The following is a 23,776-nucleotide window of genomic DNA, read 5'->3' on the forward strand; positions in this document are numbered from 1 at the left end:
GAGTGAAAGCACCGCCAGCATTCAAAAGTGACCAAAACATCTGCCAGGAAGCATAGGAACTGAGAAGTGGTCTGTGGTCTCCACCTGCAGAACCACTCCTTTATTGGGGGTGTCTTGCTTATTGCCTATAATTTCCACCTGTTGTCTATTCCATTTGCACAACAGCATGTGAAATTTATTGTCAATCAGTGTTGCTTCCTAAGTGGACAGTTTGATTTCACAGAAGTGTGTTTGACTTGGATTTACATTGTGTTGTTTAAGTGTTCCCTTTATTTTTTTGAGCAGTATATATATATATATATATATATATACTCAGCAACAACAACAAAAAATCCCTTTTTTCAGTACCCTGTCTTTCAAAGAATTTGTAAAAATCCAAATAACTTCAGAGATCATTGTAAAGGGTTTAAACACTTTCCCATGCTTGTTCAATGAACCATAAACAATTAATGAACATGCACCTGTGGAAAGGTCATTAAGACACTAACAGCTTACAGGCAGTAGGCAATTAAGGTCACAGTTATGAAAACTTAAGACACTAAAGAGGCCTTTCTACTGACTGGAAAACCCTGCTCATCTGCGTGAACGTGCCTTAGGCATTCTGCAAGGAGGCATGAGGACTGCAGATGTGGCCAGGGGAATAAATTGCAATGTCTGTACTGTGAGACACCTAAGACAGCGCTACAAGGAGACAGGACGGACAGCTGATCGTCCTCGCAGTAGCAGACCGTGTAACAACACCTCCACAGGATCGGTACATCCGAACATCACACCTGTGGGACAGGTACAGGATGGCATCAACTGCCCGAGTTACACCAGGAACGCACAATACCTCCATCAGTGCTCAGACTGTCCGCAATAGGCTGAGAGATGCTGGACTGAGGGCTTGTAGGCCTGTTGTAAGACAGGTCCTCACCAGACATCACCGGCAACAACGTCGCCTAAACCCACCATCGCTGGAGCAGACAGGACTGGCAAAAAGTGCTCTACACTGACGAGTCACGGTTTTGTCTCAACAGGGGTGATGGTCGGATTCGCGTTTATCGTCGAAGGAATGAGCGTTACACCGAGGCTTGTACTCTGGAGCGGGATCGATTTGGAGTTGGAAGGTCCGTCATGGTCTGGGACGGTGTGTCACAGCATCATTGGATTGAGTTTGTCATTGCAGGCAATCTCAACGCTGTGTGTTACAGGGAAGACATCCTCCTCCCTCATGTGGTACGCTTCCTGCAGGCTCATTCTGACATGACCCTCCAGCATGCCAATGCCACCAGCCATACTGCTCATTCTGTGCGTGATTTCCTGCAAGACAGGAATGTCAGTGTTCTGCCATGGCCAGCAAAGAGCCCAGATCTCAATCCCAGTGAGCACGTCTGGGACCTGTTGGATCGGAGGGTGAGGGCTTGGGCCATTCCCCCCAGAAATGTCCTGGAACTTGCAGGTGCCTTGGTGGAAGAGTGGGGTAACATCTCACAGCAAGAACTGGCAAATCTGGTGCAGTCATGAGGAGATGCACTGCAGTACTTAATGCAGCTTGTGGCCACATCAGATACTGACTGTTACTTTTGATTTGAACCCCCCTTTGTTCATGGACACATTATTAAATTTCTGTTAGTCACATGTGTGGAACTTGTTCAGTTTGTCTTAGTTGTTGAATCTTGTTATGTTCATAAACATATTTACACATGTTAGGTTTTCTGAAAATAAACGCAGTTGACTGTGAGAGGAAGTTACTTTTTTTGCTGAGTTTATATATATTCAGTAAAATCTGGTGTATTGAGTGCTGTGCTGGAGCAGAATCAAGGATTTAATGAGTGCGCGTCAGGGCTACCCAAGCACCTACCTCTTGTCGAAATCTGCCGTGTCGGATTGAAGAAACTGAAACTGAAAGATGTACCATTACATAACAGCTAACTACGGTAAGTGGTTGACTCCGCTTTGTCTTCTATAAAATCGTAACTAAATGATTTTAAACTAATTTGAAATTAAAATGGATTGGATGTGTGTTAAGAGTCATAATTTTTTTTATTAAAGATTTAAAATGAACGGTCAATGGTACTTGGACGCGTTGATAGTTGGGCCGAATCAAAAAGGAATGTGTAGCCTATATGAATACCGAAAGCTTTAAACTAGATCGTTTCAAACGACTTATTATTTTATAAAGTGTAGCCTACACTAGACAGTGGAGACGTTGGGTGCGTTTAGACAGGCAGCCCAATTCTGATATTTATTTACACTAATTGGTCTTTTGATCTATCACAGCTCTTTTTCATTTTAAACACCTTTTTCCACGACATTTTATACTCGACAGATTAGCGTCAATTTCTCCCACAGTCATGTGTGATGAGGTAAGGGGGAACCCCATCTTCAGTGAGTCCTATCATTTTTATAAAGAGGCGACTGACCTAATGGAATGTCATTTTTTCAGGATTTCTCCTTAATGTCACACACCCAGGAATCACAAAACACCTTGGATGGAATCCTAAATGCTATCAGCAAATGCAAGGTATATTTGACCAAAGAAAGGATATTAATTGGGAAAGCCCAAAAAATTGTCTGACTCCAGTCACCCAAGTCATAGACTGTTCTTTCTGCTACGGTACCCGAGCGCCAAGTCTAGGACCAAAAGGCTCCTTAACTGCTTCTACCCCCAAGCCATAAGACAATGAAATGGCCACCAGGACTATTTACATTTGTTTTTACACTGCTGCTACTCGCTGTTTATCTATGTATAGTCACTTTACCCCTACCTACATGTACACATTTCCTCGACTAACCTGTACATCTGCATATTGACTCGGTAACCCCTGTATATAGTCTCCTTATTGTTATTTTATTGTTACTTTTAATAATTGGAAAATATTTTCTTAACTCTTTCTCATTGTTGGTTAAGTAAGCATTTCACGGTAAGGTCTACACCTGTTGTATTCGGCGCATGTGACAAAGTTTGATTTGAATAATAAATAAAACAAATTAAAATAAATAAATTTTATATATATATATATATATATATATATATATACTGTATATATATTATATATATATATACAGTGCCTTGCAAAAGTATTCATCCCCCTTGGCATTTTTCCTATTTTGTTGCAATACAACCTGTAATTTAAATGTTTTTTTTATTTGGATTTCATGTAGTGGACATACACAAAACAGTCCAAATTGGTGAAGTGAAATGAAAGAAATAACTTGTTAAAAAAAAAAAATACAAACGGGAAAGTGGTGCGTGCATATGTATTCCCCCCTTTGCTAAGAAGCCCCTAAATAAGATCTGGTGTAACCAATTACCTTCAGAACACTAGCGGTTCTGGGGGGGGGGGGGGGGGGGGGGGGGGGGGGGGGGGCAGTGCCCCTGTGACAATTTTCGACCCCCATTAGGCCCCCCTAAATGTGGAGTATGAAATAATTTTTACATAACTAATTTTTGCTATCTTTCTTTTTTTACATCTGTTATTAGACAGTGGCAACGCGAACACTAATTTAACCCACACATTTTCTAGAGGGACGACTTTAGGCAGAACACAACAGTATTGTACCAAATGCAAAACGATATGACAACAATAACGTCTAATGTAACTGGCCCCTCTAACAGTACAACTGGCCCCAGCTTGCCCCCCCCCCCCCCCCCCCCCCCTCTCAGTATATATACCACTGTTCTGAAAGGCCCCAGAGTCTGCAACACTGCTAAGCAAGGGGCACCACCAAGCAAGTGGCACCATGAAGACCAAGGAGCTCTCCAAACATAAAGTTGTGGAGAAGCACAGATCAGGGTTGGGTTCTAAAAAAATATCAGACATTTTGAACATCCCACGGAGCACCATTAAATCCATTATTACATTTTTTTTAAAGAATATGGCACCACAACAAACCTGCCAAGAGAGGGCCGCCCACCAAAACTCACAGACCTGGCAAGGAGGGAATTAATCAGAGAGGCAACAAAGAGACCAAAGATAACCCTGAAGGAGCTGCAAAGCTCCACAGCGGAGATTGGAGTATCTGTCCATAGGACCACTTTAAGCCGTACACTCAACAGAGCTGGGCTTTACGGAAGAGTGTCAAGAAAAAAGCCATTGCTTAAAGAAAAAAATAAGCAAACACGTTTGGTGTTCGCCGAATGGCATGTGGGAGACTCCCCAAAAATATGGAAGAAGGTACTCTGGTCAGATGAGACTAAAATGTAGCTTTTTGGCCATCAAGGAAAACGCTATGTCTGGCGCAAACCCAACACCTCTCATCACCCCAAGAACCTCATCACCACAGTGAAGCATGGTGGTGGCAGCATCATGCTGTGGGGATGTTTTTCATTGGCAGGGGCTGGGAAACTGGTCAGAATTGAAGGAATGATGGATGGCGCTAAATACAGGGAGATTCTTGAGGGAAACCTGTTTCAGTCTTCCAGAGATGGAGGTTCACCTTCCAGCAAGACAATGACCCTAAGCATACTGCTAAAGCAACACTTGAGTGGTTTAAGTGGAAACATTTAAATGTCTTGGAATGGCCTAGTCAAAGCCCAGACCTTAATCCAACTGAGAATCTGTGGTATGATTTAAAGATTGCTGTACACCAGCGGAACCCATCCAACTTGAAGGAGCTGGAGCAGTTTTGCCTTGAAGAATGGGAAAAAATCCCAGTGGCTAAATGTGCCAAGCTTATAGAGACATACCCCAAAAGACTTGCAGCTGTAATTGCTGCAAAAGGTGGCTCTATAGTACTGACTTCGGGGAGGTGAATGCACGCTCAAGTTATGCATGCTCAAGTTTTCAATTTTCTTAGTCTTATTTCTTGTTCGTTCAAAGTGGTAGGCGTGTTGTGTAAATCAAATGATACAACCCCCCAAAACATATATTTTAATTCCAGGTTGTAAGGCAACAAAATAGGAAAAATGCCAAGGGGGTGAATACTTTCACACGCCACTGTGTGTGTATATATATAGATAGATAGATAGATAGATGGATAGATAGATAGAGAGGCTTTGTCTACTGTATAATAATTAATGCATATTTAATCTCCTTGGTTTGTGAGTGTAGCCCATGGCTCAAGGGCCTCATAGAATCTGTGTTCTCAGGTTCAACACAATCAGTTGCTGAAGGAGCAGCAGGACCTGTCCAGAGCCAGGGATGACCAGGAGGACCTTGCTAAACAGTTCAGACAGCGCATAGTCAAACTGAGGATATCTCTGGAAGAGGATGACAACAACCAAGCCAGGGATGTAGACTCTGAAAGGGTATGACAAATTCTCTCAAACCACTAAACCAAAGACCAACACTAGAATTAACATTTTTCTTAGGATATCGCTATATTTCGCTTTTCCTATACTTAGTGGCTTTTTGCGGGGTTGAGAGAGGTCTTGATAGAGGTTTTGGATTCTCCCTGAATGACTGATAGGAGTAATGTTTCTCTGCAGAAGAAGATCGCCGCCCTGCATGATGAGGAGAGCAGACTGAAGAGGGAGATCCAGAGAGCAGAGGAAGAACTGCAGCTTGAGGAGGAGAGCACCCACCACCTCAAGCAGCAGACTAATGTAGGGCCACACCCCAAAACTAAGGAGCTGTATTATTAGTCTTGGTGTGGCTGTGTACTGTAGTAGGTGTGATGAGATTTAGCCTTCCCTGTAGCTCAGTTGGTAGAGCATGGTGTTTGCAACACCAGGGTTATGGGTTCGATTCCCACGGGGGGCCAGCACAGAAAAAAAATATAAAAAATGTTTAATGAAATGTGTGCATTCACTACTGTAAGTCGCTCTGGATAAGAGCGTCTGCTAAATGACGTAAATGTAATTTAGTTGACTATTGAAGATTGTCTCTCTTGGTTTTAGGTGTCTACTGCTGCAGTGCCTGAAAAGAAGGTTGTGTTCACTGGAGTGACGGGTGATGGTGCAAACACACTAAATTTTGATGTGAAGCCACATATAGTGTTTCCAATGGAGGAGGGCACTGCACTGATCACTTTTGAGGATGAGGAAGGTAAGACCGAAACCTTCACTCTGTCTAGCACCTATTTTATTTCGGTGGTTATTATACCACCTTACCTCCACAGTGGCCCAGAAGATCCTGAGCCTGAGGGAGCATAAGGTGGATCTGGGCGAGGATTGTGCCATCACTCTGGAGGCCAAGCTCGTACAGCTGCTGGTGCCCTGTCAAGTAGAGGTACAACAACAGAGACCCATCTCCATTCACTAGTGTTTAGGTGTCAGGAAGATGATGTAATGAGCGCAATACAAGGGCCTGAACAACTGTGGCTCTGTTATGAAGAGTGTCATGTGCAGAATAACTTGGATTACATCCAGTTAGTTTATTTCATTTGTATGCATGTCATTGCATTCCTTTGTGTGAACCAGTGTCTGTGTGCGCACCGGTCTCTCTACCTCAGATGGACACCGAGGTATGTTCCCGCCGTATCCTGGTTTCCAACCTGCCCAAGAAGGTCAGGGAGGACCTCTTGCTCGACAAACTGGAGATCCACTTTGCCAAGAGCAAGAATGGAGGGGGGGAGGTGGAAGATTCTGACATGCTGCATGATTCTGGCAACGTGGTCATCACTTTTACAGAAAACAATAGTACGCAAGTCAAGTTCCTGTCAGAAAATGTAGTTTTCTTCATAAAGGGAAAAAGCTCAGACTAATGAATTTTCATCATACTGTTATTTCAGTCCATCTTTCTGACTTTATATAATGAGAAATGTACAACTTTTGATTAACTGAGCATACTGTGCATTGTTTACCACAGTTGCCAAAGGCCTGACTGACAAGCAGTACCACAATGTGGAGTTTGAGAAAGGGAGGAAGCACAGTGTGAAGGTGACTCCATTTCTGAATGGAGATATCACAAGTTTCCAGGTAAGCAGATTTCATGTTCATGGCCGTGAGTTTATCCCTTTAACTCCAGGATAACCAGACTATAAAATAAGCAATTTATCATAGGCCAACTACACTATCAGCAGAAATACATTTATGCCTAGTGAAATCATCAATTCGGAGTGCAATGTTATAAACCGTACACAGCATCAGTCTGTGGTTGTGCGCCCATTCAAATTTGGTTACAAGTTACAACTACAATGGGATTGTTATACAATTAGGAAACTCAAGGCCCTGTACACTAGATAATAGGTGCTCAACTCATTGTTTGGGACTTACAGACAAGCTAGTCCAACCAGTAGTGTCTAGAAGCTGTCTGCAGTAAGGCGATATCCTCCAATCTGACCCCTCGCCACTCTCCCAGACACGGCTGTCAGCGTGTGGGCGTACTGTGCTGCTGACTGGCATCCCTGCCGTCAAGGAGCAGGAGAACCTGCAGGACCTGCTGGAGATCCACTTCCAGAAGACCAGTAACGGTGGGGGAGAGGTGGACACCTTCCTCTACAACCCCCTGGGGCAGCACACCCTGGCCCTGTTCGAGGAGGACTGTCCCACTGAAGACCAGAGCCAGTGAGAGGGCCAGGCACTGATAGCACTCCCCCTAGTGAACTCAACAGACACCTTTCTATTGCCACTCATCTATCCCATCTCAGTACAGGATCAGTTAAATCCAGCCTGGGGATCTAATCCTGGCCTGCTATCAGCATGTTCTGATAGAGGTATGATCTCAATTGCAATCTTTCAACCAAATGCTAATCTTAGGGGTTGGCACTGTGCCAAAGCTTTTGACTGAGTTTACATCATGTCTGAGGTGGTCTTTTCTGGGATTCCTGTTTCAAAACATAATTTGGTAGAACATCTATTATACCATTTCTGATTATGTATGCAGATCATTTTGGGTGAAACGTTTTTAGTGAAGAAAAAATATTCAGAACAAAATTAAGTTGCCAAAGAAATGTCAATTATGCTTGACAAGACTAATTTAGATATCTTTAAGTTAACGTTTAGAAGGAATATGTATTCTACAGCTCTCTAAAGGTGTCACTATTTAGTGTTCTATAATCATGCTATTCTATTGTTTTCTGTCATTCTTAATATTGAAAGAGCAATCCTGTACGGTAGAATCAGTGATTGTAATAAAGTCTGTCCAATGACCCAAGTCAGACATTACGATGGTGTGTGGTTCGTTCATTATTACTGAGAAGGCACTACACTGACAATGGGAGATTTAAGTTTTAATCGAGTAAAGTGCATGAGCATCAAGCAGTACAAATAGTTCAGCAAAACCACACCCAGTCAGACAATGGAACACAGAGTTTATTGTAAAAATGTCCCACAACAAAAACACAGATACAGCAGGATAGCCTACTGCAACCACTAAAAACAAGTTTGATCCACAGGACAACAACAGTCCACACACCCAGTCAGGCACTTAGGGAGGAATGGAGAGAACTAAGCGATATGAAATAGTGAAATACATGAATAGAAAGGAAAGCAACAGGGTGAGGACATAAACCTGGATATACAGTTAATGAATTAGGAAGAAGGTTGTTCCAATTGACAAGAAAAACCCTCAGACAAAAAATAACTACTCATTGTTACCTTAAGTCTATATAATGATTACACACAACCTAGTGCAGAAGTCAGACAGTCTATAGCGTCTATTGAATATGGTCTCTCTCGCACTCTGAAGTCTCCATTATAAACTGGTTGGCTGACAGCTGTGGTAACAGACGTATGACTCGTTTTACTGCTGTTATTACGTTGGTAAACCAGTTTATAATAGCAATTATAAACTGGGTGGTTTGAGCCCTGAATGCTGATTGGCTGACAGCCGTGGTATACCACGGGTATGATAAAACATGTATTTTTACTGCTCTAATTAAGTTGGTAACCAGTTTATAATAGCAATAAGGCACCTCGGGTTTGTGGTATATGACCCATATACCACGACTTAGGGTTGTGTCCAGGCACTCCGCGATGCGTCGTGCGTAAGAACAGCCCTTAGCCGTGGTATATTGGCTATATACCACACTCCCTCGTGCCTTATTGCTTAATAAAGACACCATGGGGGTTTGTGGTATACGGCCAATATATCACGACTAAGGGCTGAATCCAGCATATGAACAGCCCTTGGCCAATATACCATGGCTATATACCTCGCCCACTCGGGCCTTATTGCTTAAGTATATCATGTAGCTATAGCTAACCTCTTTGTGCATGCTTGAGTTCACTTTGACCTCTCCATTTTAATCTCAATCTTTTCAACATCACTTCCTTAGTGGTATCTTTCCAATCCAGAAAGACACACACGATCACTTGACTGACTTTCTTCTGCTCTGTCACACACTTATATCAAACTAAGGTCAGTGTAAACTCATTTCTAGGAGATTGTTGAAAAGCACCTCTGGTGTCAATATGGTAAGTATAACCATTTGTATTACTGGCCTGATATACATGGGTTCTACAACAACAAAAAGTATTTTAAATCACATTGTACTTCCTCAGGTTATATAGTGACATTTAGAAAGTAACAAATCCTGTGATGTGGTTTTGATCTGATGTGTTCCTACAGTCACTTAACAATAACAGTACAGTCAACACATTCCTTATGATGTCAGCCAGTGAAAATGTCTAACAGACTCAATTGTTCCTATTAAGTACCTGTAAAAAGTTAATCGCATATTGCAAATGACCAATATAACTTACCAGTAATCCCCTACAATAGTTGTGCGTATTGCATATTTAAACTATTACAACAATACATCAGTTGTGCCTAATAGCACGGACAACCCTATAGACGATCTCATTTAGTGTTTATTAAAAAGCTTGGAGGACGATTTCTTCTGTAACCTGTGCTACAGTATGATAAAGGACTGAATAGGAAAAAGACTGACTTTGTTCCTAATACAGAAATACAGACTAGAGTAGGTTGGTTGAACCGAAGCTGCGGCTGTTTCACAGCATTACTTATACAGTATTGTGGAACTGTCGGTATTCCATGCAAGTTGCAACATTTGAATGACAGACTAACCCTATCCCTTTACAAGTCCCCGCAGAATCACCAAGAGTAACAGACGTGACCTGTTCATCTCTGCCGGTCAGCCAGCCTATCAGAAGGAGTGCATTATGGGTTGTGCTGAAGCTGCTGGTCTTGAAGATGGAGCGGGGGACTGGTCGCGATATGATTGGCATGTGCAAACTGCCAATTAAACGACCAGTGGTGCCCATTCACTCTGTTTCCGGCCATACTGAGGAGTGGATGGCGCCAGGCGAGAAGAGTGGAAACAAAAAAAAGAGCATCATCTTTATTTTGTTGCTTAGAGCAGACAAAATGTATTTAGTTGAAATTAATATCGGAGGGAAGTACTCTGTTTAAAGGGTCAAAGCAAGCATTAGGGCAGACCTGCTTACCTGCATGTCTGTCAGCTCTTTGTGGAACCTCTTGGCCAGGTCTGGACCATTCTGCATTGTAGGAATTTGGTAGGTCTGAGGGAGGGGAGAGAGAATATAATCTGGAGCATTTTGTTTGAGGGCAAAACAAAAGGGTTTCAGAAAAATGTAAATACACCAAGACTTGTGGTTACCTTCCCTTTGTAGAGCAGGCTGCCGACGGGACAGACGACACAGGCCGTCCCAGCACCAAACACCTCCGTAATCTTGCCTGAGTCCAGAGCACCGAGCAGCTCCTTCATGCCCATTGTGCGCTCTGTCACTTTGAACTCTCCCTGAAGGAAACAAAACAAGTCCGTATGACTGTGCATCACTATAATTCCAATAAAATAATTCTGCTAACCATCTCCTGTCTTCCATGTCAATGGATTACACTGGTCTTAAATTCTCTCTATCCGTTCTCAAATAACTTGAATCTTTTCCCATTATAGCCTCCCTCTTCCTCCCCTACTTACCCATTCTCTGGCCAGGTCCAGCAGAGACTGTCTGGTGACTCCTGGGAGAATGATGCCATCTAGAGGAGGAGTCAGCAACTCTCTCTCTGCATACAAACAGGTACTCTTACTCACATACATCATCTATACACCGTTGTTTGGAGTTGAACAGAATTCACCATTTCAAGTTGAACAGAAACATTAACAACCAACAGGGGAAGCACTGACAGCCTATTTTGACAGTCCAGTCAGACACTAAGCAAACAAGCACAGACATACAGACTAGAGACAGACTAGAGACAGTCAAACAGACATATGGTACCTTCAGAAATTATTCACACCCATTGACCTAGTCTGCATTTTTGTGTGTTACAGCCTGAATTCAAAATTGATTAAATATTTGAAAAATCTCTCAATCTACACACAATACCCCACAATGACAAAGTGAAAACCACATTTTTACAAATGAAATACAGAAATCTCATTTACGTGTACATACCCGAGTCAATACTTTGTCGAAGCACCTTTGGCAGTTATTACAGCTATGAATGAGTCTTTCTGGGTCAGTCTCTATGAGCTTTCCCCACCTGGATTGTGCAATATTTGCCCATTATTCTTTTAAAAATTCTTCAAGCTCTGTCAAATTGGTTATTGATCATTGCTAGACAACCACTTTCAGGTCTTGCCATATATTTTGAAGTAGATGTAAGTCAAAACTGTAACTCGGCTACTCAGAAACATTGACAGTCTTATTTTGAGGTAGAGTTGGCCTTGTGTTGTAGGTTATTGTCCTGCTGAAAGGTGAATTCATCTCCCAGTGTCTGGTGGAAAGCAGACAACCAGGTTTTCCTCTAGGATTTTACCTGTGCTTAGCTCCATTTATTTTTTATCCTGAAAACCTCCCCAGTCCTTAACAATTACAAGCATACCCATAACATGATGCAGCCATCACTATGCTTGAAAATATGGAGTGGTACTCAGTAATGTGTTGTATTGGATTTGCCCTAAACACAACACTTTGTATTCAGGACAAAAAGTGAATTGCTTTGCCACATATTTTGCTGTATTACTTAAGTGCCTTGTTGCAAACAGGATGAATGTTTTAGAATATATTTATTCGTACAGGCTTCCTTTTTTCCCACTCTGTCATTTAAGTTAGTATTATGGAGTAACTACATAGTTGTCGATTCATCCTCAGTGGTCTCCTAATTACAGTCATTAAACTCTAACTGTTTTAAAGTCACCATTGGCCTCGTGTTGAAATTCCGGAGCGGTTTCCTTCCTCTCCGGCAACTGAGTGAGGAGGGACGCCTGCATCTTTGTTTGACTGGGTGTATTGATACACCATCCAAAGTGTAATTACTAACTTTACCATGCGCAAAGGGATATTCAGAGTCTGCTTTTTTAATTTTTACACATCTACCAATCGGTGCTCTTCTTTGCGAGGCATTGGAAAACGTCCCTGGTCTTTGTGGTTGAATCTGTGTTTGAAATTCAATGCTCAACTGAAGGACCTTACAGATAATTGTATGTGTGGTGTACAGAGATGAGGAAATCATTAATAAATCATGTTGATTACTATTATTGCACACAGAGTGCATCCATGCAACTTATGTGACTTGAACTTATTTAGGCTTGCCAGGGATGGAATACTTATTGACTCAAGACATTTCGGATTTTCATTTGGCATTATCACTGGCCTATTGTGTGTAGGCCAGTGATAAAATCTCAATTTAATCCATTTTAAATTCAGGTTGTAAAAACAACATTTGGAAAAAGTCAAGGGTTGTGAATACTTTCTGAAGGCACTGTACAGACTAGACAGTGAAACAGACCTCCTCCCTCATTCGTCCAGTAGATGAAGAGGTTCATGGTGCCGACCTCTGTGATCTCCTCCTGCTCTCCATACAGCCACAGGACCTGCTGACAGCCCAGCTTTATAGCCTCATTCTGCACTGATATAGTCGGCCCATAGTTACTGACAGAGAGAGGGAGAGAGACAAAGTATAAGAGTGAAAGGGAGGAATAGACATGGGAGAGAGGAGGGGTGGTGGAATATTTCATTTCAGCAGGCAGCTCCCTTGGAAACACACAACCCTCATAAACAGCTCCTCCTGCTGCAGGGGGCTGACCTTGTGAGAGAGGTCAAAGCAACATGGCTACCAGAGGACAGACAGGACATTAAGTTCATATTCAGCTAACATGCAGCCAACATGTTGTAATCTAGAGGAATGTGCATGGTTAAAATAGCTAAACAATTACATTATAAGCCTCAAGCTGTCTCCAGAAGTAAACTTGGGGCCCCAGAGTCAGACCATATCTTGATAATTCCATGACGTTAAACATGAGTTGTTATATAGCTAATAAGCTATTAAGAAACCACCATCTCGTTTTTTGGAAATTCCAACGCAACAAAGCAACCCATTGTTAATTTCGCAAATTGAGTCACTTCTACTTGGAAGTGTGTGTGTTAAAGTGTGATACTCACCCCCCCATCTTGTAGGCTCCGACCCCCCCTCTACAGGCCCTGACATAGCTTGGGTCTGCCAGCAGAGAGACAGGGCTGAAGGCCCCTGTGGTAAAGTAGGGCCCTACAGGACCCACGATGCAAAATAGTAGGGCTTGGCTGGCCCTCGACACACCCAGGGAAGGCTAAGGCCAGGAGGGAGAGAGGGGAGGAAGGAGAGGGGTGTTACTGGAGGAAACAGTGACAGCGCTGCGTCACTACCTAGGGCTAAGTGCAGATGATTCAAAAATAGATATGATCATTTTTTTATTTAACTAGGCAAGTCAGTTAAGAACCAATTCTTATTTACAATGACGGCCTAGGAACAGTGGGTTAACTGCCTTGTTCAGGGGCAGAATGACAGATTCTTACCTTGTCAGCTCAGGGAATTGATCTAGCAACCTTTCAGTTACTGGCCCAACGCTCTAACCACTAGACTACCTGCCACCCCCAAATGTGAAACCATGGTGACTGTCTCCTGTGTCTGTGAGGGGGAGCAGTGCTCACCTCAATCCCAATGAAGGTGGGTCTGATGTAGAGGCTGGCATCTAGGGAGTAGGGGACCCACTCCTGGTCCACCTCCACCAGCTTCCTGATGCACTCCAACAGCTCCACCTTATCAAACAACTACACAGAGACGGGAGGGACAGAGGACCTGTAACTACTTGGTTCAGTTGAGTGGGTTCTTCAGGACCAGGTCTGAGAGACTCACAGGGAGACAGCTGCGGTCAGCAGTGCGGTGCATCCTCTCCATGTTCAGGTTGGGTCTGAACAGACGGATGTGGTTGTCCACCCCTCTGAACGCCTTCATGCCCTCAAACAGCTGAGAGAGACAGACATACTGTTCATACATCTGGCAGAATGAACCATCTCTGAAAGAATAAGCTAGGTGACTTGTATCAAGGACAGACGTCTTAGTAAGACAGTGCTAGCCTCGTCAGGAAAATTGACCGCTGCGCTCACATTTCGTTTTTGAAACAGAATGTGAACTATTGCGACGTCTGTCTGGTTTTACGAGGCTAACATAGCCAAATGTCTCCTATGTCTGCACTATGGCTCCTTCTCTCACCTCTATGGAGTAGTGCAGGGCAGAGGTGGCAGGGTGCAGCGACAGGTTCTGAAAGGGCTTGATCTGGGGAACCTTCCAGCCCTCTTTCTCTGACCAATAGATGGTCAGCATGTGGTCTGAAAACTGCTTGCCAAACACCAGGGAGGCGGGGTCTGGCTTGGGCTTCCCCGCAGTGTTGCGCTCGATAGTGAGGTCTGCGGCCTGAGAGAGGAAGACGGGCGGAGCAGAAGAGACAGACGGACAGACAGACGAGGAGGGGAAAGGAACAGACCGAGGGCCGAACACAATGATTTTCTTTATTGTAATGAAAGGGCATGCTTGGAGCGGAAATTAATGGTGGTCTTGGGAGCCAATTAAGCACTTCAATTAAACTGAATTAAATAATCAAAGCACAAGGAAGTGAGAGAAGGGAAGAAAGGGTACAGAGTCACGTGGTGGACTAAGAAAAAGTTAGATCAAAAGACCCCTGGGCTGACTGGTAGGCTACTGGACTGGTGCCAAATGACACTTCTGCCTGTTAACAAGCTTCAGCAGGCCTCTGTTAAACAGCCGTGCCTTAGAGTCATGCCAAGCTCCTAAAAACCTCCTGTGTTGGGGGTTGTGATGACTCAGACAATAGAGAGTAAATAATGACTCAGGAAACTGGCTCAGGTGTCTGGTCATTACTTCTCCTTTTTATATTACCTTGAATGAGCTGGCAAACCGCAACGGCCCCACAGAGTAGGGGATGGCTTGAATGAACCGTCCATGAAGTGCCTAATAAACAGAAAACATTACATTTAATAATCCCGGTAAAGTTAAGAATATAGGCTACCAGAATTCACATTATGACAAATAACCTACCTTGTAATACAGTCTACTCCCACATTGGAAACATACCTTCTCAACCAAGGTGACAATGTTGTCCCTCTTCTAGATAGATGTAAACCAGCACACGTGTCTGGCGTGACGTGTGTGTATATAACACATACATACACATAAAAGGTATGTGGACACCCCTTCAAAACTAGTGGATTTGGCTATTTCAGCCACACCCGTTGCTGACAGGTGTATAAAAATCGAGCACACAGCCATGCAAACTCCATAGACAAACATTGGTAGTAGAATGGCCTTACGGAAGGGCTCAGGGACTTTCAACGTGACTCCGTCATAGGATGCACCCTTTTCAACATGTCAGTTCGTCAAATTCCTGCCCTGCTAGAGCTTCCCCGGTCAACTTTAAGTGCTCTTATTGTGAAGTAGAAACGTCTAGGAGCAACAACGGCTCAGCCGCGAAGTGGTAGACCACACAAGCTCACAGAGCGGGACCGCCGAGTGCTGAAGCGCGTAAAAATTGTCTGTCCTCGGTTGCAAAACTCATGATGAATCACGCTTCACCATCTGGCAATCCGACGGACAAATCTGTGTTTGGCCAATGCCAGGAGAACGCTACCTGCCCCAATGCATAGTGCCAACTGTAAAGTTCGGCGGAGGAGGAATAATGGTCTGGGGCTGTTTTTCATGGTTCGGGCTAGGCCCCTTAGTTCCAGTGAAGGGAAATCTTAATGCTAAAGCCTATAATGACATTGTAGACGATTATGTGCTTCCAACTTTGTGGCAACGGTTTGGGGAAGGCCCTTCCCTGTTTCAGCATGACAAAGTGAGGTCCATACAGAACCGATTTGTTGAGATCGGTGTGGAAGAACTTGACTGGCCTGCACAGAGCCCTGACCTCAACCCCATCGAACAGCTTTGGGATGCATTGGAAGCCCTTACACAACCTGGAGGTTTGTTTTGGGTTATTGTCCTGTTGAAAAACAAATGATAGTGGGACTAAGCCCAAACCAGATGGCATATCGCTGCAGAATGCTGTGGTAGCCATGCTGGTTAAGTGCGCCTTGAATTCTAAATAAATCACGGACAGTGTCACCAGCAAAGCACCCCCACACTTCCTACATGCTTCACGGGGGGAACCACACATGCAGAGATCATCTGTTCACCTACTCTGCGTCTCACAAAGACACAGCGGTTGGAACCAAAAATCTCAAATTTGGTCTCATCAAGTCTATTCTTATTGATGTCCTTTAGTAGTTGGTTCTTTGCAGCAATTTTGCAGCAATTCGACCACGAAGGTCTGATTCACGCAGTCTCCTCTGAACAGTCGATGTTGAGATTTGTCTGTTTCTTGAACTCTGTGAAGCATTTATTTGGGCTGCAATCGGAGGTGCACTTAACTCTAATGAACTTGTCCTCTGCAGAAGAGGCAACGCTGGGTCTCCCTTTCCTGTGGCTGTCCTCATGAGAGCCAGTTTCATCATAGCGCTTGATGGTTTTTGCAACTGCACTTGAAGAAACTTTCAAAATTCTTGAAATTTTCCAGATTGACTGACCTTCATGTCCTAAAGTAATGATGGACTGTTGTTTCTCTTTGCTTATTTGAGCTGTTCTTGCCATAATATGGATTTGGTCTTTTACCAAATAGGGCAATCTTCTGTATACCACCCCTACCTTATCACACCACAACTGATTGGCTCAAACACATTAAGTAAAGAAATTCCACAAATTCACTTTTAACAAGGCACACCTGTTAATTGAAATGCATTACAGGTGACTACCTCATGAAGCTGGTTGAGAGAATGCCAAGAATGTGCAAAGCTGTCATCATTGCAAAGGGAGGCTACTTTGAAGAATCTCAAATATATTTTGATCTGTTTAACACTTTTTAGATTACTACATGATTCCATAATGGGTGTTATTTCATAGTTTATGTCTTTACTATTAATCTACAATGTAGAAAATCTACAATAGTAAAAATAAATTTAAACCTTTGAATGAGTAGGTGTCCAAACTTGACTGGTACTGTATGTTTTGGCCTGTCTGGTGAAGGTATACTGAGAGAGTGTGTGTGTGTGTGTGTGTTGGAGACATAGCCAACACCTCATAGCAGGCATGCCATTTCTAGGGAAAACCACCTCTTTGCAATGAAACGTAATTTGACACTGTATTTCCATGCATTGAGATTTCGCTTTTATCGTAAAAAACACCCTTCACATTTTAAAGCTTACACCTGTAGTTCCTGACTGGCTAAAGATTCGGATTAATGTAATCCACCCTAAATCTTCATTGCTGCATTGTTATTTTGCATGACAATGAACATTTGTTAAAGATCCTATTTTTACGCCACACATTTATTTATCACCCCCGCTCCGATTACTGGCGCAAAGACTCCCCTAGGCCTATTAATCTGTGACTGCACGCTTCGACACTGCCAACATGAATAACGTCACCAAAAGCAGTAGCTGCTAGCTAACATTACATTACTTGGCTAGCTGCGCCTGTGTAACTGATAGACTGAAGGTAACGCAGCGCGGGGCTAGTAGCACATCAGTTAAACAAGTAAATAGTGGAGGTCCATTAACTCTTACTTGTTCAACACATTAGCCCCGCACTGTTAACTATTTACAGAGACGATCGAGATAAACAGACAATAGCGATATAAGAGAGTGATCTTTGGACTCACCGTCCTCAGAGCTGCCATCGCCGCAACGTAGCTAATGAATGGTAAATGTGTCCGTGTGGGAGCAAATTCTATAAGCAGTGATCATTTGTGTTCCGTATTGGACCTTGGCATAATGACAACAATGTTCTTGAGATAAAAATAATAAAACACCAACCATGTCCAAATTCGTATCTGATATATATTTCTTATATATTTTATTGGTAAATTGTGTACGAATAGGTTTGCAAATTCCATTGACTTTCAAGTAGGCTATTTTACCTTTACACGAAATAATAAAGACGTCATCTGAAGACATGCTGGTATGAATACTGAATTCATTGTTAATAAAATATACAGCAAATTATAATGTAAGATGATAATAGTCAGCACTGCAGTGTGTTGAAGATGACATAGGCGTGACGAATCTCTGCCATGTGGTTGTACAAAACAGACAAGGTTAGAAGGGTTCGAATAAACGAGGTTAATCAAGTTCAAAAGACCAAGAGTGGAGATGGCCACGATTGGTCTACGAAAGGGAGTTGTAGCAATCTTGTTATTTGATTGGGCGTCGGTGGGATGGGCATTTAAATACTACAACGTAACCATCGTTTAGAAGTGTATTTGTTATATAATGCATAATTTCTCCTGTAATATTGTCTAAATCTTTGTAATAATAATAATATGTTGAACACTATCGTTTTCTTTACATGCCAATGTTGTCCATCAGCATTCAGCACACTTGCATTGTCCAATAGCGTGTCCACAAAGATTGTCTATTATATTGACAATATAGTCAAGAGGCAGCTCTAACAATAGAAATGCATGTCCTCAAAGATGGAAGATAGGCGGGAGGAGGCGAGATCAGGTGGGACCATTCTAGCCAATGAGGAAAAGGAGGACCGAACAGGCCCCCATTAACATCGACAGGACTGAAGTGGAGCGGGTCAAGAGTTTCAAGTTCCTTGGTGTCCACATCACTAACAAACTATCATGGTTCAAACACACCAAAACAGTTGTGATGAGGGCACGACAACATTTTTTTCTCCCTCAGGGGAATGAAAAGATTTGGCATGGGTCCCCAGATCCTCAAAAAGTTCTACAGCTGCACTTTCAAGAGCATCAAAAAAATAAAAATAATTTAAAAAAAAAACATTGAGAGCATCCTGACCTGTTACATCCCCGCCTGGTATGGCAACTGCTCGGCATCTGACCGTAAAGCGCTACTGAAGGTAGTGTGTACAGCCCAGTATATCACTGGGGCCAAGCTTCCTGCCATCCAAGACCTATATACTCAGGGCTACTGAGTGGCACAGTGGTCTAAGACACTGCATCCCTGTGCAAGAGGTGTCACTGCAGTACCTGGTTCAAATCCAGGCTGTGTCACATCTGGCTGTGATTGGGAGTCTGATAGGGTGGTGCACAACTGTCCCGGGGTAGGCCATCATTGTAAATAAGAATTTGTTCTAGTTAAATAAAAATACTAACTAGGTGTTGTCAGAGGAAGGCCCACCCCCACTGCTGTTTATTATCTATGCATAGTCACATTACAAATTATTCCGACTAACCTGTATCCCCGCACATTGACTTGGTACCCTGTTTGTAGCCTCATTATTGTTATGTACATTTATTGTGTAATATGATCTATTATTAGTAGTATTTTTGACTTTAGTTTATTTAGTCAATCTTTTATTAACTCTATTTCTTGAACTGCATTGTTGGTTAAGGGCCTGTAAGTAAGCATTTCACATCCTACCATACTTTTGTCTGTACATTATACCTTAAAGCTTAAAGCTTAAAGCTATTGTATTCGGCGCATGTGATAAATACAATTTGATTTGATTTAAAAGGGCAGATATGCGTTTGAACAACATGCCATAGAGATAGATAGAGGACTCATCTTTGTATCTGTGCCATTATAGTGTCTATGACAGCATGGGCAGCACAATTGAGGCTATCTCCATTTCAAAGTAGTCCATTTTCTTCTTCTTTATTGGCTGATTGCTCCAAACTCAACGGAATCCCCACTCCTCAATAGCAATGACCATGCCAAAACGAGTTAGATCCATGATGAGTCCTCTATCCCAACAGGCGTACCTCAGATATAAAGTCAATTTTTTTCAAAGTTGCCGAAATGCCACCTGCGTCCAATTATATCAGTGCATTCATAACAACCTAACCATTACGAAACTTCTATTCCATAAAAAAAAGACTCTTGCAGCAAATTAGCAATTACCTTTTTTACTGACCAAATTCTACACTCTCTCATTGACCTCCATACAAAAACTCCTCACTTCGTGGGTTTATTTTTGTTGACTGATTTTGGGCTGAGTAAAACATCTCGCTTCGCCTTTTCCTCTCTGGTGTGCATATAGAAAGCTGATGCAACTCTTGGGAAGCATTTCCCGGTTGCACACTTTGTATGATCTTTGGGTTTCACTTCTAGTGCACCACTGAGATATACAGTATATTAAATACTAGGCACTCTGGCTATCACACTCACAGAACCTATGTAGCCAAGACTACTGACTGAAAATAATGAATTTACCTTACGTGCAAATAGGATGCTATCCTATTGGAGGATTGCAAAATATTTTGCAAAAACTTGTCTAATTGTTACTAATCAAATGTATTTTACTGTATCAAAATGTGTGTATTGTAAATAAAAAATATTGGATTAAGTGAGGTTGTGTAATCTATTCCAAGTAACCTTAGTTTAATCGGGCAATTTTCTTGAGCCACTATAACTATAACTATTTTTTGCCAATTGGATTGGTCCCCTCTACCACACGGAACCCCACTAATCTACCGACGGAAACGCACAGGGTGGCTAAAAACAGACCATCTTCTGCCAACTTCTGACTTGCTACTCATGGCCAGGCTAGCTGTCTGAATCGCCGTGACCGCAACCGACCTCACTACTCACTGGACCCTTTTGATCACTTGGCTAAGCATGCCTCTCCTTAATGTCAATATGCCTTGTCCATTGCTGTTCTGGTTAGTGTTTATTGGCTTATTTCACTGTAGAGCCTCTAGCCCTGCTCATTATACCTTATCCAACCTCTCAGTTCCTCCACCCACACATGCTATGACATCTTCTGGTTTCAATGATGTTTCTAGAGACAATATCTCTCTCATCATCACTCAATGCCTAGGTTTACCTCCACTGTATTCACATCCTACCATACTTTTGGCTGTACATTATACCTTAAAGCTATTTTATCGCCCCCAGAAACCTGCTCCATTTACTCTCTGTTCCGGACGTCCTAGACGACCAATTCTCATAGCGTTTAGCCGTACCCTTATCCTACTCCTCCTCTGTTCCTCTGGCGATGTATAGGTGAATCCAGGCCCTGCAGTGCCTAGCTCCACTCCTATTCCCCAGGCGCTCTCTTTTGATGACTTCTGTAACCGTAATAGCCTTGGTTTCATGCATGTTAACATCAGCCTCCTCCCTAAGTTTGTTTTATTCACTGCTTTAGCACACTCTGCCAACCCGGATGTCCTAGCCGTGTCTGAATCCTGGCTTAGGAAGACCACCAAAAACTCTGAAATCTCCATCCCTAACTACAAAATTTTCATACAAGTTAGAACGTCCAAAGGGGGCGGTGTTGCAATCTACTGCAGAGATGTCTGCAGAGTTCTGTCCTACTATCCAGGTCTGTGCCCAAACAATTTGAACTTCTACTTTTAAAAATCCACCTCTCTAAAAACAAGTCTCTCACCGTTGCCACCTGCTATAGACCACCCTCTGCCCCCAGCTGTGCTCTGGACACCATATGTGAACTGATTGCCCCCCATCAATCTTCAGTGATCGTGCTGCTAGGTGAACTAAACTGGGACATGCTTAACACCCCAGCCATCCTACAATCTAAGCTTGATGCCCTCAATCTCACACAAATTATCAATGAACCTACCAGGTACCACCCCAAAGCCGTAAACACAGGCACCCTCATAGATATCATCCTGACCAACTTGCCCTCTAAATACACCTCTGCTGTTTACAACCAGGATCTCAGCGATCACTGCCTAATTGCCTGCATCCGTAATGGGTCAGCAGTCAAACGACCTCCACTCATCACTGTCAAACGCTCCCTGAAACACTTCAGCGAGCAGGCCTTTCTAATCGACCTGGCCCGGGTATCCGTGAAGGATATTGACCTCATCCCTTCAGTAGAGGATGCCTGGTTATTTTTTTTAAATGCCTTCCTCACCATCTTAAATAAGCATGCTCCATTCAAGAAATTTAGAACCAGGAACAGATATAGCCCTTGGGTCTCTCCAGACCTGACTGCCCTTAACCAACACAAAAACATCCTGTGGCGTTCTGCATTAGCATTGAACAGCCCCCGTGATATGCAACTTTTCAGGGAAGTTAGAAACCAATATACACAGGCAGTTAGAAAAGCCAAGGCTAGCTTTTTCAAGCAGAAATTTACTTCCTGCAACACAAACTCAAAAAAGTTCTGGGACACTGTAAAGTCCTTGGAGAATAAGACCACCTCCTCCCAGCTGTCCACTGCACTGAGGATAGGAAACTCTGTCACCACCGATAAAATCCACTATAATTGAGAATTTCAATAAGCATTTTTCTACGGCTGGCCATGCTTTCCACCTGGCTACCCCTACCCCGGCCAACAGCACTGCACCTCCCACAGCAACTCGCCCAAGCCTTCCCCATTACTCCTTCTCCCAAATCCAGTCAACTGATGTTCTGAAAGACCCGCAAAATCTGGACCCCTACAAATCAGCCGGGCTAGACAACCTGGACCCTAAAATTATCTGCCGAAATTGTTGCAACCCCTATTACTAGCCTGTTCACCCTCTCTTTCGTGTCGTCTGAGATTCCCAAAGATTGGAAAGCAGCTGCGGTCATCTTCCTCTTCAAAGGGGGGGACACTCTTGACCCAAACTGCTACAGACCAATATCTATCCTACCCTGCCTTTCTAAAGTCTTCGAATGCCAAGTCAACAAACAGATTACTGACCATTTCGAATCCCACCGCACCTTCGCCACTATGCAATCTGGTTTCAGAGCTGGTCATGGGTGCACCTCAGCCACACTCAAGATCCTAAACGATATCTTAACCGCCATCGATAAGAAACAATACTGTGCAGCCGTATTCATTGACCTGGCCAAGGCTTTCGACTCTGTCAATCACCACATCCTCATCGGCAGACTCAATAGCCTTGGTTTCTCAAATGATTGCCTCGCCTGGTTCACCAACTACTTCTCTGATAGAGTTCAGTGTGTCAAATCGGAGGGCCTGTTGTCCGGGCCTCTGGCAGTCTCTATGGGGGTGCCACAGGGTTCAATTCTTGGGCCGACACTTTTCTCTGTATACATCAATGATGTCGCTCTTGCTGTTGGTGAGTCTCTGATCCACCTCTATGCAGACGACACCATTCTGAATATTTCTGGCCCTTCTTTGGACACTGTTAACTACCCTCCAGACGAGCTTCAATGCCATACAACTCTCCTTCCGTGGCCTCCAACTGCTCTTAAATGCAAGTAAAACTAAATGCATGCTCTTCAACCGATCGCTGCCTGCACCTACCCGCCTGTCCAGCATCACAACTCTGGACGGTTCTGACTTAGAATATGTGGACAACTACAAATACTTATGTGTCTGGTTAGACTGTAAACTCTCCTTCCAGACTCACATCAAACATCTCCAATCCAAAGTTACATCTAGAATTGGCTTCCTATTTCACAACAAAGCATCTTTCACTCATGCTGCCAACCCTCTTAAAACTGACCATCCTACTGATCCTCGACTTCGGCGATGTCATTTACAAAATAGCCTCCAATACCCTACTCAATAAATTGGATGCAGTCGATCACAGTGCCATCCGTTTTGTCACCAAAGCCCCACATACTACCCACCACTGCGACCTGTACGCTCTCGTTGGCTGGCTCTCGCTTCATACTCGTCGCCAAACCCACTGGCTCCAGGTCATCTACAAGACCCTGCTT

General features: G+C 43.3%; 2 protein-coding genes across 6 annotated transcripts; one reads left to right on the plus strand and one right to left on the minus strand.

Annotated features, from left to right (window-relative positions):
• The first annotated feature begins 1,871 nt into the window (after nt 1-1,871).
• Nucleotides 1,872-8,032, plus strand: in35 (Interferon-induced 35 kDa protein homolog). Of its 5 annotated transcripts, XM_014193781.2 has the most exons (10): nt 1,872-1,919; nt 2,312-2,348; nt 2,429-2,506; nt 5,075-5,233; nt 5,414-5,530; nt 5,825-5,972; nt 6,046-6,155; nt 6,379-6,565; nt 6,735-6,844; nt 7,227-8,032. In XM_014193781.2, the coding sequence occupies exons 2-10, from the start codon at nt 2,337-2,339 to the stop codon at nt 7,434-7,436; spliced, it is 1,131 nt and encodes a 376-aa protein (XP_014049256.1). In that variant the 5' UTR covers nt 1,872-1,919; nt 2,312-2,336; the 3' UTR covers nt 7,437-8,032.
• A 1,629-nt stretch (nt 8,033-9,661) lies between these two features.
• LOC106601552 (branched-chain-amino-acid aminotransferase, cytosolic) lies at nt 9,662-17,918 on the minus strand. The gene is made up of 11 exons (XM_014193853.3): nt 17,824-17,918; nt 15,009-15,080; nt 14,325-14,525; nt 13,968-14,078; nt 13,763-13,882; nt 13,238-13,401; nt 12,585-12,727; nt 10,771-10,856; nt 10,450-10,590; nt 10,277-10,351; nt 9,662-10,113 (listed from the first exon to the last, which is right to left on the minus strand). The coding sequence occupies exons 1-11, from the start codon at nt 17,839-17,841 to the stop codon at nt 10,072-10,074; spliced, it is 1,173 nt and encodes a 390-aa protein (XP_014049328.1). The 5' UTR covers nt 17,842-17,918; the 3' UTR covers nt 9,662-10,071.
• Between the last annotated feature and the right edge of the window lie 5,858 nt (nt 17,919-23,776).

Source organism: Salmo salar, chromosome 03 (assembly GCF_965601325.2).
Source record: "Salmo salar chromosome 03, fSalSal1, whole genome shotgun sequence".
Lineage (NCBI taxonomy): Eukaryota > Metazoa > Chordata > Actinopteri > Salmoniformes > Salmonidae > Salmo > Salmo salar.